Source organism: Apus apus, chromosome 7 (genome assembly GCF_020740795.1).
Source record: "Apus apus isolate bApuApu2 chromosome 7, bApuApu2.pri.cur, whole genome shotgun sequence".
NCBI lineage: Eukaryota > Metazoa > Chordata > Aves > Apodiformes > Apodidae > Apus > Apus apus.
The window spans coordinates 25,783,884-25,802,134 of record NC_067288.1 but is presented as its reverse complement, the minus strand read 5'-3'; the positions used below and the strand labels follow the sequence as shown (position 1 = coordinate 25,802,134).

Genomic DNA, 18,251 nt, shown 5'->3' with positions numbered 1-18,251 from the left:
CTTCCTAAACCTGCACTGACTTCAGCTTTTCTGGGCTCTGACTCCCAGGAGAGAGCCCTTCTCCTGGGAATACCAAGTACTTTCAGACAGCACTCTCTCTCCCCTTCACCTGTGCAAGGGATAATTACATATTTATGGGCCCAGAGAGGGAGCAGTGTGGGAACAGAGCTCTTGCACCAGCTGGCAGCTCAGCCTGTCAGCAATGAACAGCAGGACTTGCTACCAGAAAAGATTTACTGTCTTTACCATCAGAAGCTAATGTGCCACCAAAGTTGAGTCCTGAGGAAAGGCTTTAAGTGTACAGATTTGGATCTTGGACATGTTTGATGGATTTGGCACTGTTTACCCCTTCTTACTAGTGTGTATCTCTCACAAATCCAACACAGGCCTGACATGGGCTTTACTGGTTTTCTGCTCAAATAGCAGTGCCTTGTCTAGAGATAGATGAACTTTTCACCTTCATTACGCTGAAAGGAATGGATACTTCACATAACTGAGCTGTTGCCAAAAGAACACGCACAAATAATTGGGGCTGGACAGAAGAGCTGCTTCTCCTGATAGTCAACACATCTGTATTTGGTTAAACAATCCTTGCCACAGGGGCATTATGTAACACTCATAATGTGGGGATTGGATTTTCAGATCATCTTAGAGGAGAACAAAGAGTTGGTTTGAAGCGTACTGATGTGTTTCTTGCAGATGTTTCTGTGTCAGTTCGTGTCTACATTTAAAGATAGAAAGGAAACCACAGATCAGTGTTCAGATATTCATTCCAGCTAGCCTGCACCTGTGGAAAGCTTTCTTTTTAAGCTAAAAGTCAAACTGCAAGAATCAAAAGCAATATCATGTACAAAATTCAAGAATGTAACACAAGGGAATCTGAAAACCACTAAGCAGCTGTCTCATGGCAATTATTTTATTGAATCTGGACATTATTTCAACTCATTTCCCTTTAATGAAAGTTTCTACACCCTATTCTCAACCCTTTTATACTTCTCCTAAAATCCCAATGGCAGCAATAATTTGCTTTGCACAGGCATTACTGGAAAGGCAGGGACAGGAAAGAAGGAGATCTTTTATTCCTTCAGTGCATCATTTAGGACACACTGAACTCAATCCCCACAAAGTCCCTGCACCATTCCCATGGCCAGCTAGCCCATGAAAACCAAACCCATGCTCCTTGGATGGGCTGGCTTTGCCAGCAGGCACCTGTAGGGATGTACACAGCAGCTCTTCACTGCACTGGGGAGGTGTCTAGAGGACATGCTGTCACTGCCCACCTTGCTCTGCCCTGCAGCATTTTGCCTGCTGAGCTGTGGATTTCTGGCTTTCTTCCCCTCACCCCTGGTTTTGTCACCTCTAACGGTACTGGAAAAGCAGTATCTGGCCTACAGGGAAAATTCCTCTTCATTTTAGCTTTCCTTGTTCCAATGGCTTGAGGGAATTCTATGTTTCTAGGTCAAATATCCGTATCATAGATGAATTAAAGCAGCATCTTCTCTGTGGTACATCTTATCAAAAGAAGCAATTTTCATCTTCTCTGAAGCCAAAGAATAAATCGAGTTTTTGCTGCTTATGAAACACTAGAAACTTGGCTATTGCACAGTGTAAATTACAGGCAGATTTAGCAAAAGGAAGATGAGATCAGTTTGTCCAGTTTTTGGAGCAAATATCAAAATGTATTTGAATGATAAGATAAACGGAGCGAACTGAACAGCTATTCTTCCACAGTGACTAGTTGTGTTCGTGGCTCACACTAGTGAGATCTTGGCCTGATCCAGCATTAGCTTATGCTCAGTCTCTGCAGCATTTTATCCCCAAATTGAGATAAGACTCAAAAAATCTATTTTTAATTGTTAGAGTTGGTTCTGGGGGATACCTCTCCTCTTAGCTGAAAGCTTTAGGAAAGTTTTAAAGACTTAACAGATTAAGTTCAGTGCTTTAGAGTATTTTTTTCCCTCCTAAGAATGTTAGACCAATGTATCCCTGCAAACAGTTATGATTTCACATCTTTCAGAATCTCTCTGGGATTTAATAGGTCATATGTAACAACTGAGAAAGAATCTGTAGATCTAATGGTAGTTTTAAGATACAGATCAGAGCCACATTGCTGAGGTGAGGCTCACACCACACAGTGCCTGAGCAATCTGAACTGCCCAAACTAGTGGAGAGACACCTGGATTTCATGACTCGGGGCACATAAATCACAAAAGAACAGAACATTAAAGACCTTAGTATCATGCTACCAGTATTTCCTCTATAGCTACCTGTCTCTTTAAAGGGGCAGCTTTGGAATAATTTTGAAGGAGTTTGCTATTTTACCTCTAGTTAAATAGTCTCAGATATTGAGCAGTATATTAAAATGAGTATCATAACAAGGAAAATATTCTGCCATTTCCATACAATATGACGTGCCATAAAAATAGCCCCTCAGTCTCTTGAAAGCAGTTTAATTACTCAAGACATGTTAGTGAAGTGCCACTGTATGGTAAAATGTAGAATGTTAGAAGCAGACTGATAAAATATAAAGATAGTCATGATTAGGTGTGTTACTATTAAAAAGTGTATACAACTTAGTGTAAAGAGGAAATTTACAATCAGATTATTTGATTAATTTTCTCAGTAAATGAAAATAAAAATAATATTTTTTTAGACAGTACAAAATTGAGGATTACAGTTTGGAAGGGGTTAAGCTCATTTTAAAATGAATACCTGTCAGACCTTCTTATATCATTCCAATCCATTCCACACACATACATATTTATATTTCATTTACACACCTCCACGCTATTAAATGATCTGCAATTAATGTGCTTGCTATATGATCACACAAGGGACATGGGCAGATCTGTCCCAGAGAGGAAATGGGATTGTATAATCCCTAATTCAGGAGCTTGGTCTGCAGCTTTTATTTTCAGGTGTGCTGTCAATAAGATCTTTGCCTAACCCCCTGCAGAAACTAGAAATTGCTTATGTACGAGGTGGAATGTTACTGCATTAATGCTCTCTGTGGCAAAAGGAGTGATTTCTTGGTCAGAGATGTTGCCCACACAACGTTTTTAATTTGGGGGACACAAAATTTCACTGACTTTAGGATTCATATACGTAACTGTCTTCATACCCCCTCAAGCGAAGGAGTGAGTTACACTGCAAGTGAGTCACATGCGTGGACCAAGGAATGAGAAGCAGTTCTCAGATGGTTCCTGTAAGATTTGCCCTGCCTGGAGAAGGTTTGCTACAATTTGTTCTACTTCCCAGAAATAAAATAATTCAATGTGTTCTTCTCTCTGCTGTTTTGCAGCTCAGCCACACTGCCTATCACTTTCAAGTGCTTGTTGGAGAATAACCATGTGGACAGGAGGATTGCCAGGTTTGTGCTGCCTGTGGGAGCCACCATCAACATGGATGGGACGGCGCTCTACGAGGCGGTGGCTGCCATCTTCATTGCACAAGTAAACAACTATGAGCTGGACTTTGGGCAGATTATTACTATAAGGTATAAACCTCAAATTTCTCCTGCTGCAATTTGCTTGTCTTGTTGAGTCTGACACTCAACAAGACACAAATTCTTGTATGTAGCAATCTTCAGAACAAACGTTATCTTCACTATTATCAAAGGATGCATTCCTCATAGGATGGTTATTTGTAAGTAACACAGAGATCAGGGACTGTAAAAAGAGAAATTTTGCTGATACTGTTCAACGGAAACATATGGACACCAGGAAATTTGTTTCTGTTTGAGGATAACTGCCTAATTTTTACTTTTAGGCAACCCATTGATCATTTACGAGGACTGGAACATTTTACCATTATTGGTGTTTAAAACACTGTTTTAAACATCAGAATTATTTTCACCCTTAACTCTGGCTTACATCTTTACCTGAGAAGAAAAGGTTAAAAAAAAAACAAAATCAATTACAAGTCCTGTACTGGATACAGGTAATAGTGTATGTTAGGAAGCTCTTTGTCAAACCTTGGAGGAGCAGGGGAACAGGGAAGGAGGACAAATGCTACTATCAGGGCAGGTTTTCATCAAGATGTCATATAACTCAGATATTTTCAAAGTGTCTTCCCTGCTGCTTGTTAAAGCAGAAAACTTCATAAACAACCATGGTGTCAGTGGGTAGAGTGTGCTAGAGCTGCATACTCTGTCCTTGAAAGGTCTGTAATGGATCCAAAAGACTAGAAGATCCAGCTGAAAAATTACTGCCAGAATAACTCTAATGACTGCCAAAGAATGCCTCAGGGACTGAAACCTGCAGGGTTCCAGCAGGGAACAAATTATTAGAAAAACATTTCTCATAGTCAGAGCCTTGTGCAACATACTTAAGATCTGCTTACCTACCCACCCCATGACCTCACCACTGCTCCGTTTACACTCCTGGGCCTTGCCCATCTTCTGCTGGACTTCAAAACCTTCATGACAAAAGGAGGAGAGTCCTGAAACTAACCACAGATGACAGCTGAGGTTTGCTAATGGGTTTCCGGCAAGATCTGGTTAGATGAGAAGCAGAAGAAATAAATTGTGCCCATGTGAGCTCTTGCTTTGGGCTGTCTCTCTCTCTAAAAATTGTTGGAATGACCCTGTGCTAAGATTTAGGCAGAAACAGCCCTAATCAGCTAGCCAGCTTCTAGCACTATCTGGAGAACCTTACAATGTTCATTATATTTATCTCTTACTCAACTACTGAGCTTCTGTCCCTTCCTTTTTATCCATACCCTGCCTATTACAATGCTGTTAAGATACTGTACAAGCCAACTCTTTCAAAACATAGTTTTAAAATCTTTCTAGTTTCCCATCACACCCACATGCAAGTGTATTTTTTTTTATTGCAGGAAAGGGCTCTAGTTATAATTGCTGATGCTGCTCTACTGGTACACTGTAGACCTGAGAGCAAGATAGTGGGTATCTCTGTGTCTCACTTTCCGTACGGGTGAATACTGTTACCCTCATTTTCCACCATAGGAGGTCAAGACTTCACTGCTTGCCAAAAGCTCTGAAATTCTGGATTGCTGAATGCAGTGGATTATCAGTTTATATGCTTTAACTCACCCTTTTACAATTATCCACATTCATTTTTTGTCTCTGTGCTGGATGGCCTAGCTCTTGAGAGTGGCCAGCTGGGTGGAAATTAATATATCCGGTCACTTTTGCTCCTGGAAAAAGGAATGAAACTCCTCCCCTAAAAACAGCATTATGAAAAAAATGTTCAGCCTGCCAGGGCCACTCTTGCTGTGGTCTGGCATTCATTTCTGCTTGCCTGGCTGAAAAATTGGTGTGAAGGTCAAGTAAAAATACTTTCCAGAAACTGAAGAGGTACACTCGCATTCACACTTGCTTCATAGTTAGATCCAAGTATGCAAAGCCATGTGCTATGCAAGGACTTCACCCTTGGCCCAGCCTCTTTGCCCTTGGCCCAGCCTTCTTGTGATGGATTGGCATTAAAAGCCCCAGCCACAGCCAGCCATGGATTTGCCTGGCACAGGAACTGCAGATGAGGACTCAGAGATGTCTGCTGGGAGCTCTGCTGCCAAGGGTGAAGCAGTGGTGAGGACTGCTGGCAGATGGTGGCACACGGTGGTGCATGGTGCCATGAACACGGAGAAGCTGACACCTCATAGATGCCTATAGCCTGGCTGGCACCTTTTCTCTGCACTTGTGATACTAAGAAATGACCCTGAAATGCCCCACCAGCATGAAGGCTGCAAAGGTAGAGGGTGGGAATTTAGCCCTGGCAGACACTGCTGCCTGTTCTTGCTCTTTAACCTGGCTTATGCCCACAAAACACTGGCTCTTCTGTGCAGTGGCTTGTGTAAGAAGGATTCTGGTTTAGGAAAACTCCTGTAGAAACATGGTGTGTCTTGCAGAGCCATCTGCCACTGATAAAGTTTATTCCTTTCTTTCTTTGTTAAAGTATCACAGCAACAGCTGCCAGCATAGGTGCTGCAGGTATCCCACAAGCTGGCCTGGTGACAATGGTCATTGTTCTGACCTCGGTTGGGCTCCCGACAGATGACATCACGTTGATTATTGCTGTCGACTGGGCACTGTAAGTAACATCCAGCTTTGGAGGTTTCCAGTGTGGCAATATTGCTAAAAAGGCAAATAGTGTCCAGGGGTATAGTAATACAAATACACATTTAAGTATATTTGAAATAACTGTTTTGCTTGAAACAGGGCTAATGTGGCCTCAGACAAAATATGCTGCTGAAGTGGGCATTATGCTGAAGGAAGACAGACAAATGAGAGTCTAGATGAGACCTGGGCAATATGACCTACATGGAAAAGCTGAAGAAGAGTTTGTTTAGTCTAATACCAAAACCAGAGCAGAGGTTACTTTGCTGCATCCCTAATCACTGAAGATTTAACAGAGGCAGAGAGTAAAACAACACACTTAGAGAGAAGCATCCATGAGAAGAGCCACCTGAAAAATTCATGAGGAGGTGTTAATTTACTTTTCTGTAGATGTCTATAAATCAAACAATCAATTTTGAATAGTCTAGTGAGATGAATGGTAAAATACTGGCCCCTAGCTCATTAGCATCTCAATTACCTAAATAATTAGTGTATGCATCCACAAGGACACCATCCAAATTATTTCTGTTTAAGCTATATAAAATCTCTGTTAATACAGTGGAGTTTCATTGCATCAAGGTTCTGGGTAAAAATGTGTTACAAGTCTGTTCTATTAGAGTTCCTTATTCAACTATAGGACAATGATTTTTTCTACAAAGAATTGTGAGAATAAATAATTTACTTTCCTGCTCAGTGTAATAGATTATTAATAATAATAAGCGCAATGAAAGTTTTGTTGTATATCTATTTTAAGTTATATATTATTTTAGGAATATCAGGAATATTCTTCTGTGAAGGACAAATAATATCTGCTGTGGGCACCTAACTTGGGAATGGCAGTTCAGTTTTTAATAAAGCAGCTTTTTTAATGCTAGTCACTGAATTTCAATAGTTAATGAAGCACAATAAAATCAAAGTATTTTAAGCTGTATTACAAAAGCCTTTTCCCTCTATATTGCTCAGTTTTTGCCCAGCTCTTGCAACATCAACATTTATTTTTTCCAGTAAGAGTTCCAGCATATATGAGAATTACGCTTCCCTTTGTCTTACAAAATTATTCAGAACAACAGAAAAAAACCACCTTATTCAGCCTATAGTTCCAGATGGTTTAAAAAGTGAGCAAGGAACAGACCCAGTTTTCTGTCTTTTGCAGATGTCTTTTCATACAAAAATATATTTCTATATTTCGGCACTTGGTTTCAAGAGCCTGCAGATGCAAAATGTCAACATGGTTGACATGATGAATATTTTCAACATTAGTTTTGGAAGTACTGGAGTATGAAGAATGCTTAAAGAAGGCTGGTTAGATGATCTCACAAGACTGAAATACCCATTACAATGCACTGCAGGTATTACAACTCATTGAGGTGGCCATAACATGTATGTGAACTTCATACCTTTAGCTAGTGCATAGAGACATAAAGAGGAAAATAAAAAAGTTTCTCAGCTAATTTATGAAACACAAGGTAAAAGTTTTGCATCTTTACTTTTGCATCTTTAATAATATCATCTAAATCTAAAATACCACTTCAACACCTGACTCCAACGTTTTCACTGAAAGAAATGCCACTTGGAGCAGGTTGGCCATTTAGTGGAGAAATGTCAGTGATGTGAAGTGTGGTTCTCCTCATGTGTAGTGCAGACTACTCTGTACACACAGAAATATGGAATAGAACTGGTCAAACAACATGCCAGGCAATATAATTTCTTTAGAGTTTCAGTGTGTTGCACTGTTTCCTCAGAAAAGTCCTCTCTTCAGAAGATATGCTAATCAGAACCCAAAAGGGAGTGCAAACTCTTAAGCTCTGCTCATATAGCTTCTTCTCTACCACAGCTGATTCTTTGCACAATCCAAAATTAACAGCTGGGAATATCTTTCCAAGAATCAAAATCTGATGATCAACCAAGGGAAAAAACGTCTATATGCAACAGGAACATCTATCAATATGTGCTGTAAGAGTGTTTTGGTGTTTATTTGCACATGCAAATAAACTTTCAGGCAGGAACTTTCATCCTAATTAGGCAAGCGACTATATAAATATTTGTGTGCACACGTACATGCCTAAAATATCTGAAAAAAAAAAATCAGCACAGAGTTTCAATTCTTTTCTATATTAAGATACAGGATCAGAAAACTGGGCAGAGTTTATATTGGACAGTTCACTGACTTCAATAGGCCAAACATCTGGAGATTTCTGAACCTCCATTTTATAACCCACATTTATAACTTAAGTTACCAATATGACACAGTTTTCAGATGTGCGTGTTTTTCTTGGAAAATATGTGATCTATTTCAGACTTAAAAGCTCTGTTCGAAATCTCATCAGTTCTAACTAATAGATTCTAAGTTGCTTCAGCTGTGACACTTGTCAATGACAACCACCTACTTTTGTGTATTTACAGTCTGTCCTTTAGTAGCTTTGTTTTAAACAGTGGGTGGAAGGTGTAAACAAGGAAGACATGACCCTATAAATGAATAAATGAAAAACAGTAAGACTATATATACAAAGTACTGTCAAGTATAAAAATTTAAATTGGAAATTATAGTAACTGAAAATGAAGAATCTTTAAGAGCCACTAGTAGCCATAGAAAAAATACATTTTTCAGAAATGTACATGATTTAAATATGGTCAGTGCCTGCTTAGTTTGTGTGTGTAGTTATGTAGCTCTCTTCTGAATAATTTTAATAGTATTCTGCACATTCTACCAATACAATAATCTTCTTAACCAGCACTTTGGTTGCTGAGATTGGAATCTTGATAACTAACACCAGGTACTAGTGGTACTGACTGCCCTCTGATTTTATTGAATTAAGACATTTGCAGCACTGGCCTCCCAATCAGGCCATAATACTGGACCTTAACATAAAAATTCAGACATAAATGCAATCTTAATCTGCTGTGTTAAACCTTTTTAGTGCTGAATCAGCTTGCATGTATAAGGAGGCATAACTACTCCAGTTAGCTCAGTTACGTGGCAGCACAGGGCACTGAGCTCTGACAAGGCTGGAAAACCCAATGAGCAGCCCAGTAACTAGTAGCTTTCCTGTGCCAAACTCCCTGCTACAATTTATAAACTTGTTAGCTCATAAAAACAGCCAAACTGGCCTTCATCTATAATACTGCAGTAATGCAAGCATAGGCATCTACCCAAAGAGCCAAGAACTTATCATTACTGTTTTATTTTCCAGAGACAGGTTTAGAACAATGATCAATGTCCTGGGAGACGCACTGGCTGCTGGGATCATGGCCCATGTTTGCCGGAAGGAGTTCATCAAGGATGGTGATGAGGTAAGAAAGCCATGAGCGAGGGTGTGCCAGCATGTGCCATATTACAGCAGAGAACCTGTAAGCTCACAGCCACCCACATTTGTTCCATCTGGTTTACAGAAGGTGTTTCAGAGAGAGGACAGAATTGGGCAATGCACTGCTTAGCCAGATGGGGTGGAGAGGTCCTTGATGCAAAAAAGCCACTCAAGTTCAAAGCTTGCCAGCCAGCTGTGTCTGGCATACTGGGGCTGGAAGCAGAAGCAGCTGTGCTGGAACTGGGGGTCTCACACTCTGTATCCAAGTCCTGACTAGCCAGTAAGTTGTGCTTCCAAAAATGTGATCAGCAACCAAGCAGGGTGACAAATATCCTTGAGTATTGGTGTGTGGGGGGAGGTAATGGTATCTAGGAGTACATAAATGCATAATCAATAAGCTCACAACAAAATAAACTACCCTGGGTGTTTCAGGCCTCTGTGTTATCATCATTTGAAGCCACTTCTGCAATAATTTCCTTTCTGAACTAGCACAAGCACATTGTTCCGTTCTTGACATCATTCTTAGGCACTTTCATGCCTTATACATTTAATACAAGTCCTCCTTACTTCTTCATTTTTCCTTCTCTCTATATTATTCCATATACCACACACAACTGTCTATTCCGCCCCTGCCTCCCTCCATTTCTATACTTTATTTCTTTCCTCCTTGGCATGCATCATTCAGTCCTTCCTCATAGCAGGAACTCCTTCTCATGCTCTTCCTTTAAGTCCTTGACAAAGGAGATTCCTAATTCCACGAGCCCTTCATGCTTGGAGGAACTAATCTCCAACCATTTCAGCTCATGGCAGATTCTCACTATCTTTCTTCCACAAAGACAGAATAGTTTAAGCAGAAAAGTTTCTTCATCAGCCCTGATTTTCACAAGGCATGTTCCATTTCTGTGCGTAATTTGTAGTATTCTACAAAGAACAACAGTATTAATAGCCAAGTTTTATTGCTATTATTATTTCTCCCACTTTACAGACAGTCCTTCTGGTAAATCCTAGTCTCATGCCTTCATTCAACATGCATTTAAAATTCTCTTAAGTTCAATACAGGCCTTATCCTCTGAGGTACTTAGCACCTTCAGTAATTAACTGATGACAAGATTAGGCCTGAATATATGGGCTACACAGGTAGCTAGCTACAGGAAAACTAAACATATAACCTAATGGTATGTCATCTGTTACAAATCCAGAAGTGTAGTCTGAGTTCCTGCAGAACACAGACCTCCTGACATTTCATTGCTGTATTTAGAACTCAGAACTCAAACAGAGATGTTTGAAACATGAAATCCCTCGTAAGGGATTATTTAGTCATCTGTGAGGAGATTTTTCTTTGCATCATGGTCTATAATTATATTCAAATATACCATTAGTCTGCCATACGTTTTGGCTACATGATTTGTGGAGTTAGTAATGTATACCCAAAGGCCAAATTTTCTCAGCTGCAAGCCCACCTCTTTTCTCTGCCAGTATTTACATCTTATTTTCCTCATCAGAACTTCCAGTTTGATTTAAAGGACACTTCAATATTTAACTTCTGAATCAGTCAATAAAATCGTCTTTATTTCTTTTGAAACAGTGGAAACTGAAAAGATAGGATTTAGCTTATTGGGTTAGAAGAAAGGTAGAAGACAACAACAAATACTTGCTGGTCTATGTAATTGCTCTATGCAGCTGCAGAGCTCAGCACACTGGTCATTGAGAGTTCATATCCTTTGAGCTTCACCTGCAGTTCTAGGCTTTATTTACCCTACTTATATCACTTCACTGCTGCAGGCAGTTATTACTGTGGGTATATGTTAAATTAGAGTTGTGACAGAATTGGCATTTTTACATACTTAGAGACACCTTCGCTTTATCTAGATGGTGCAAAGATGCTTTAGTGTGTATGAGAAATAGGTCCTGGAGGTCTATGGAGGCCCTAGATAATCCTGGTGAATATACAGCACACTGCAGGCTCTGAAAGTAAAAATTCCTTTTGTTTTATACAGCAAACAGTGGCAGTATTAAAAATCTTTAATGCTTTCCACATAGGTGCCATTGATCTGTGAAACTAAGCCTATTAACATCCATCAGATTGTGGCTTACCAGAGGAATGGCTGTGTGAAGACCATGAATGAATCTTGTGGACCAGAAACACTGAAAGGGTTTCAGCAGCACATACCTGTGCAAGTGGAGCAAGAAGAAAGTCCAGTGGAGAATCACACTAAGAAATCCAACAGTAAAGACCACTGCACTATAGAAATAAATGAACTAGAAACAAATGTGTAACTGCTGCACTCAGTGGTGTCTCATACCCCACTGACCTGATACAGAATCTCTACCTCACAGCTGGAAGAGGGACTCTTTGCCTTGAACAGGAAAATGTGGAATTATGGCCACCCTGCATGTCCTGGAGCTAGGACACCAGCTGTGAATGTCAGAAAAGGCACACAGCCTGCAAGAGACATGGGCTTCTTTAGGTGGAAGATTTTAATACTGAAAAATTAACTAATGGACAACTACTGTTTTATTCTGCATTCATGTGACTCCAAGATAGTATTTCACATTACTTCGGCTTCTTTTTTTTAAAGTTGGTTGTTGTTTGGTTTTTTTTTATTTGACCCTTTTTGATTTTCTAACCAAAGCCTTTTTTTTTTTTTTTTTTTTGTGAATCTCAGTAATTATAAACATTGTATTTGCGTAGGTTTTTTGCTATGTGAAAATGTTTCACCAAAACTGCTAAAGATATTAATTTTTTCTAATACTTGCTAAAGACAGAGTTTGTGCTTAGTTTTAGAACAGCAGTAAGTAAATCACACAGATTTCCTGATGTCAAGGGGTTACATATACTGCTAAATAACACTTCAAGCACAGGTGAAACAAAGCATGCATTTTTGCAAGAAAGCTCATTAAGGTAACTGTGATGGGCAGCCTTCAGAGACAGGCATTCAGGTGTGATACATAACACAAAGAATTCCTAGGTCACTGCAGAGCAGTTTGCCTTCCAAGTGCCAGATTTATTAACTTTTTTTTTTTTAACCTAACTCTTCAGTAGAGTCAGTACCATGTACATGCAGGGACAGAGGTGATGGAAGCCCTAATCCATAAGCACTGGTGCTAATGTGTCCTCTTCTGTAATCTGTAGGTTGTTCTGTTGTAAATGTGCATAAACACAAAGCTTGTAAACCATTCACTTCATCTTAAGGGCAGACTGAGCACAAACAGGAACCCAATGACACTGAGTAATCTTGGGGTTTTGTGAGGAATTTGCTGTGGAAACCGGCCCATTATTTCTTATAATTCAGTGGTTCATCTACATCGACAGTTACTCCCTTTCCACTACCTACTGAATCTTTCAGCTACAATAAAATCTGCCGAGTACATTTCCAATGTTTGTGATAGAGAACATTTTTAATAAACCTGTCATTTCAAAAACAGGCTGTCTATGCACTTCTGGTATTAGTGTCTTCTTTTCTCTGCCAAAATTGAGAGTGGAAGTGAGGAGACCTTTTGAAAAACTGGGACATGATCCAGAGATTACACACTAGTTCATACCAAAACACTTGACATACTCTGTTCAGCTACTTGTGGCATATCGATTTCAGATAACATGTGCCGGTTATATGCTACTCTCATCTGTAGAGAAAAAATAACCCAGTCAAAAAGGACAATTTCTGCCAGAAATTTCTGTGGCTTCACCAGAAGCAGAAGAGCTTCATGCACATGATTAATGATTTTCCTGGGATATCCATATTCACCTCTTCTTTCAGTGCTCCTTTTCAGACTATTTATTTTGTTATGCACTAATTAGTTGCTTCAGAAGGCTGTAGTATAGGTAGTTTAAATATCAAATGGTAAAGCCAGAAAGAACAAACGTACATCTTCTTTGCCTACAATTCCTCAGAAATGAGAGCAGAGTCTGGTCTGCGCCTCTCTGAATGGGCAGAAGCTCTAGCTTGTTAAACACAGCATCTGGTACTTCCATCTCCACAGCACTGGCAGCTCCAGGAGGTCCTCTTCATTATTCCCCAGCTGTCCATTCCTCCCCACACTGCCTCTCCTCCTCTCCCAGCTGCACAGACCCAATTATTTATGAGGCCAGACAAAGAATCAGATGAGAAGTACTTTTAATTCAAACCATTCACATATGTTTTTAGCACAGTCCTAACAAACAGTTGTGTCAACATGAGTGAAGGGGTGACATAGGGACAAGAAGAAGCAGCCAGGGATGAAACAGTGTAAGTGCATGGATCTCTGCATGTTGACTTTGCCAGCAACAAAAACACAACCTAAAGATTCAACTTTACACAGTCAATTACAGCCATGTGAAGTGAGAGTAAAATCCTGCCAGTCATCTGTCATTTTACAATCACTTTGCATAGATAAAAATTATGAAGAACGAGGCCAAGTAGATTGAACATTTGGAATTAGTAGTTCCAAGCTAAGTGGTCTTGGATGAGTCTGCCCAAACAGCATACCAAGGTGCCTTGGTCTGCCAAGCAGAAAGTGCTGCTAGCCTTACCACCTTGCTCTCCATCCACCTACAACCTTTGGCGAACTACAAAGTGCCAGTACTTTTGCCTGCTTGCCTGAGACAGCATACTTTGACTCTCTTGAGCTTAGTCATGTCTCAAGAGGTCTAAGCCAACTTCAGTGCTAAGAAACTGTGACTTCTACAGGGAGAACTTCAGATGAGATAACTGCATCAAAGACTGGAAGAAGCAGCCAGTTGAGCTACACAAGTCCTACACAACAAAGAAAACCACAATTTTGCCTATTACATTCTATTTGGCAAGAAGGAAATGTGGAAGTCCCATATGTGAAGGAATATTTTTATGGAATCAACAGGCTGTTTTAAATTAGCCTATTCACACCCTATTCATAGACTCTGCAGTTTTGTTTTGCAAATTTGATATCTTGGGGTTTTTTTTACATTATATTGTCCAGGTCTTTACATTCTGGGTTTTATACCAATATGTGCCTCCCATTCACCCTAAAAATTACACCAATCATAACTTACCATTATCTTTATGAGTCACTGTCTCTTGTTGTTTGGAGCTACTGTTTGGCATCTTATGTTTTGCTTTTACAAACTCTTTTCAGGGCAAGTTTCTTTTCTGCTGATGTTGTCTAAGGTCTTGCACCACAGTGGCAGCTGCAATGAGATCCAGCTGGGAGCAACACAGTGGTCCTGTTTCTCACCTGATCTTTATAATTTGTGGTATCAAATACTGCTAATTAGAGGCCAACAGCACTTTAGTTCTGTGTTCTGTGAATAGATGTTGCTCAGTGTAGTGTGACCTTGGCTGGAGCAATTGACTCTGCTACAGTTATTCTGTACTGAAGAATGCAAAACACCACTGTTAACTGTGGAGAGGTAAACACTGAGGTTAAAATAATATTTAAGCTAAGCTTTCCTCCATGTTAGCTAGTTTCTGTGTCTCATGGTGTTGTCAAGCAGCTTGTCACACGGTGCAATTAAGCTAGCAGTAGTTTCCATGTAATATTTGCATGTATGGATCTGTTCACATTTTCCAGCTATGATCACACTTCCTTCCAACAAATATAATGAAGCTGTCAATTATCAAGCTAGAGTGCAAGCTCTGTGTTGGTAAATATGTTTCTCCTGCTTTCAGAGCATACAAACAAAGACATGTCCTTTACAGTCTGAAACCTTTTATATTTAAAAAAAAAAATCAATCAACCTATCTATCACTAATTACAACAGTTTGCATGGAATACTTTCAAGCATATATGGAAAGAACATATTTCTTAACTGGTAACATTCAACCTTATTTTGAAGTTGCCTCCCCCTGCTAAAAAGCAAGGGACCTTAGCCAATTAAAGTATGCTCAAGACACACTAAGAGAGTATTGAGGAGGAAGAGAAGATAATTAAGATGCCTGGTGCATTGTATACAGCTATGGAAGAAATAATTTGGGAAGTAGCTCAAATTAACACACTTATCAGAGAAAGTAATTTTATGCTGGTTAATTTGCTACTGCATTGCTCTGGAGGCTGAGGAAAGAAGACACCGCAGATTGGTGTGGCATAAAACATCATTAAAGACTTCTTAAAGCAGATTCTTGAGGATTTTACCAATGCAAAGGAAGTTTTGAAGTGTTGAATTGCTGTAATAAATCCATGTGCGAGAATTAGAACTGGGAGAAAGTGACACAACCAGAGCACTTACACATCCTACTAACTCCTAAGAGCTTTTGGCTGCCAACACAAATATATAACTTTATGGAACTAATACCATTACTCATATTCTCAGCTAGTCTTGGTGACACTTAAATTACTTAATTGCAGCTAAGCTTATTTATGTTACCTGAATGTGTACCCCAGCATAAGAGTATCTAAATAATTAGCCAAAACACTACATTGTAGACTCCCTCCACGCAATACTAGCAAATCTAAAGCTCTTAGAAAATACAGTAACATCATCATTGCTTGCTCTCTCTCTCTCAGTTTTACAACAAACATTAATTTTCGTCCCTTTTTAACAAAAGTGAGCTGATTTTTAATACTTTCAAAGCAGACTGAAATCTTCAAGCCAGATGGATCCTCTTGGAAATTACCTCAGTCCTTTTTTGTACTTTCCATAAAAAAATGAGGTAACTACTAGCAGAAGGTGGTTGATGTGTGCAAGCAAAATATGTAACCTGGGAAATTAATTGAATCTGGATAAGTCAGGCTGCCTTTGATCTTGCCCAATGCTAAGTACTCCTGTGTCTGTGTCTCTGCTGAGCAACCAGGTGCATTTTTACATCAAGACAGCTATCCCTCATTACAGGCACAGTGGCAATGAGGCACTCCAGGCACTGAGCTGGCTGGGATCACAGCCCTCCAGCTGAGAAATAAATACAGTGAGGAGAGAAACCTATGCAGGTTTTTCCACAGGGATGCTACTGCTGCAGTGGGGGAGCACACCTTTTGCAATCATAACAGCTACAAAATACCTGACTTTACTGCATTTGGAAAAGAGGCCACAGAACAGTCAAATGTAATAATGTAAATACAGGTATTACATTTCTCATTTTAGCCTATGATTTCACATACAACTACTGAGACAATATATGTTCACAATGCCATTCCTCACTACCTACTTTGGACCATGCTGATTGATACTTCTGGAATTTATAAGAGAGTTTGTCCCACAGAACCCAAACTAGATTAAATCAATAGAACAGGAAGGCTGGTCAGTCCTTCAGTTCATCATTCACTACCTCTGACTTCTCATCTGATCTCATGGTCAAGTGACCAGAAGAATGCAGGGTTTGCTGCCCATCTATAAACAGAGAGAAAGTAGTTTTATAGTTCAACAGTGTTGCATGGTAAGCATAAGGCAGCTGAAGACAGAGACAGTTACATAACACTTTGAAGGGGACTCATATGATTCACTTGGATTAGCCACGTCTGTCTGGAAGCACAGGATCACTACCCACAATATTCACAGGAATTGCTAGGATCCTGTTTTAAGTGACAAAACCTCAGATTCCAGCATTTATAAAGTAGTAACAATTGCATCTCCATAGACTAGAAAATGATACATGGGAATGGATTTGGCACAACTGAGACATTTGACAGATTTGTGTCACAGGATATTTCAGATATTTTGCAGGCTGTCAAAGTAAAATCATAGTAGTCTGCTACTGACAGAGTGGTGTTTTGGGGAAGGAATAAAGAAGGCTTCAGGAAGACAAGATGGTGTGTATTGCAAGGTAACGAAACAGAGTGTTCAGTCACTTGTTCTCCTGCAATAAAATCAAACCTCCTTTCCTTGCTAGCTCCGAGATGAGAGGGTACCAACAACTGGAGATGTAGGGATGGAACAAGCCACCCCTCTTCTTGCAAAGCTTCTGCTTGCTGACAGCCTCTAAAGAGAAAGCAGACAGGTCTGCAGGGATCCACAACCATCTGTGACTCACTGGTCACCCCTTGATAGCTAATTCTTGGCTACCTCTCACACACTTAAAACCAGTGGAAAAATCTATGCAATTAATGGAACAACTAATTTTCTTCTCCTGTTTGTGATACAATAAAAACTTATTTGGACTCCCACAAAGAGTTTGGGTGGTAGGGTATGCTGTCCTTCCTTCCAAACTAGCATACAGCATTCAGCCCAGCACAAGAACAAAGAAACATTGCTGCTGAAGTGCTTTCAGTTCAGTTATTACAAAACCCTAGACTTCCCATGCTCAGGGTAGGTCACAGTTCTGCTTTTCAGGTTCCATCATGAGAGCTTTTCTTCTGTAAGATGGAGTTCTGTATCTGCTGCTTTAAAAGAAGTCATCTTTCATCACAAAGAGGTATCTGCATCTCATTTAGGAATTAAATATATGCTTGTGTCTGCACACAATGCTAGCTAAAACCAGGATTTCACCCACCACATGAAACTTACTGTAGTTAGCTGTTGCTTTTGAACTTTCCTAATAAGGGTATAATATCTCTAGCTTTTTTCTTTTTTTCCCAAAAAAGGGTATTTTAATAAGATGGAAAAAGCAGAGGAAGCAAAACAAGAAGTGTTTTATGTTCACAGATATCTCACATTGCATCTGCTACAAATATTGTATGGGCTAGATGGTAAAACCAAAAGAAAAACAAGACTGACCTTGAGATGTTTCATTACTATTTCATTGCTTCTAGCGGTTTTATTGGTTTATACCACTAGAATACTAAAAACATGTGGAAATTAAACATAACTAAATCAAACTGAGTATTTTAAACCTTAATCTTCCATCTTCTTTTCCATTTAAATACTTGAAATGTTTCATTTCATGAGTTTTCTTGAAAACAAACTCAAAGTACAGAGATTTGGATTGTCTATATCTTATGGATTGTTTAATCAGTAAATGTGTGATCTTTGTCTTAGAATAAGT

General features: G+C 39.5%; 1 protein-coding gene across 1 annotated transcript in view; it reads left to right on the top strand.

Moving 5' to 3' along the window:
* SLC1A7 (solute carrier family 1 member 7) overlaps positions 1-11,710 on the top strand; it is a 45,991-nt gene extending 34,281 nt beyond the window's left edge. The window contains exons 8-11 of the mRNA XM_051624931.1: positions 3,302-3,496; positions 5,916-6,050; positions 9,268-9,367; positions 11,422-11,710. Of these exons, the coding sequence (XP_051480891.1) occupies positions 3,302-3,496; positions 5,916-6,050; positions 9,268-9,367; positions 11,422-11,658 (667 nt within the window). The 3' untranslated portion in view covers positions 11,659-11,710. The remainder of the gene's footprint in view (positions 1-3,301; positions 3,497-5,915; positions 6,051-9,267; positions 9,368-11,421) is intronic.
* The last annotated feature ends 6,541 nt before the right edge of the window (positions 11,711-18,251 follow it).